Source organism: Plasmodium cynomolgi, assembly GCF_000321355.1.
Source record: "Plasmodium cynomolgi strain B DNA, scaffold: 1549, whole genome shotgun sequence".
Lineage (NCBI taxonomy): Eukaryota > Apicomplexa > Aconoidasida > Haemosporida > Plasmodiidae > Plasmodium > Plasmodium cynomolgi.
This window is the reverse complement of record NW_004193287.1, coordinates 1-1,045: the sequence shown is the minus strand read 5'-3', so window position 1 is coordinate 1,045 and position 1,045 is coordinate 1. Positions and strand designations below refer to the sequence as shown.

Below are 1,045 nucleotides of genomic sequence, written 5' to 3'. Positions count from 1 at the left end.
ATAAAATTGAACATACTAATTTTATAAAATACAGAAACATTTTTTGCAGTAAAATAAAACAATAAATTTGTTGAATATTAACAAAAAAAAATTGTCATATAACTAAAATTTTTACTGCGCATACATTTTTGAAATCTTAAGCATATAAAACGTGAAAGAAACAACAAAGGCATCTACTTCCTTAAATTCCTTACGTTTGATATTTTAGCAACCTCATGGAAATATTCCAGAGAAGCATTCATCTAACAATTAAATGTAATATCTTCTACATTAATATTTTCTACTATTTGAACTGTTTGACTGGTTTATTTCATGATGAATATTTTATTAATATTTAAATAATCTTATCGTTTCTCATATTTAAATATTTACCCTAAACCCGGAACCTTGTACATTACAAGGAGAAGGGTCATAAAATCAAATAGTTGAATCAATTAAATGTATATAAAATTGCTGTTTTATGTCTAAAAAGTAAATAGAATTATATTTACTCTATGATTATTGCATTGATTCCTTATTATTGCATTGTTGTTTCATATATTACGAATACCCTTTAGGCAAAAAAATATTTTTACTAAAAAGACAATATTACTTAAAATTTGATTTATCCCTTCCATCTTCTAATCTGTGATATTTTACAACTTTTGTCATGGTGTAAATGATCGATAATAAAATTATACTTGTTAATACTATAAAAAAAATACAATATATGGTATACACGTATTCTGGCATTCCCAATGTACTACTAAATATTGAACTCGTAGGACCCCCCCCTGATGTTGATTTTTGGAATTTAAGATAAATTGGTAATATTAGTCCAGTCGATAGAGTTAAACACATTACAATAGTTCGTATACTCCATTTCATAACTATACTGTCTTTTAATTTTATGTTATAACTACTAGGCCCTACTTGCTCTTCACGCATTCTATGAATCATATCAAATATCTTTTTTTCAAAATAACAATCTAGTCCTTTTAAACCTTTCCTTGTATCATATTGACACTTAGATTTCTTTCTTAAAAATCATCTAAATTATTTGATT

The 1,045-nt window shown here is 25.3% G+C and overlaps 1 protein-coding gene across 1 annotated transcript; it reads right to left on the bottom strand.

Annotated features, from left to right (window-relative positions):
- Nucleotides 1–589: 589 nt before the first annotated feature.
- On the bottom strand, nucleotides 590–1,018 carry PCYB_008020 (CYIR protein; the record flags this gene model as incomplete). The annotated part of the gene is made up of 1 exon (XM_004228223.1): nucleotides 590–1,018. A coding segment is annotated over exon 1 (348 nt), but the record flags the coding sequence as incomplete, so codon positions are not given.
- Between the last annotated feature and the right edge of the window lie 27 nt (nucleotides 1,019–1,045).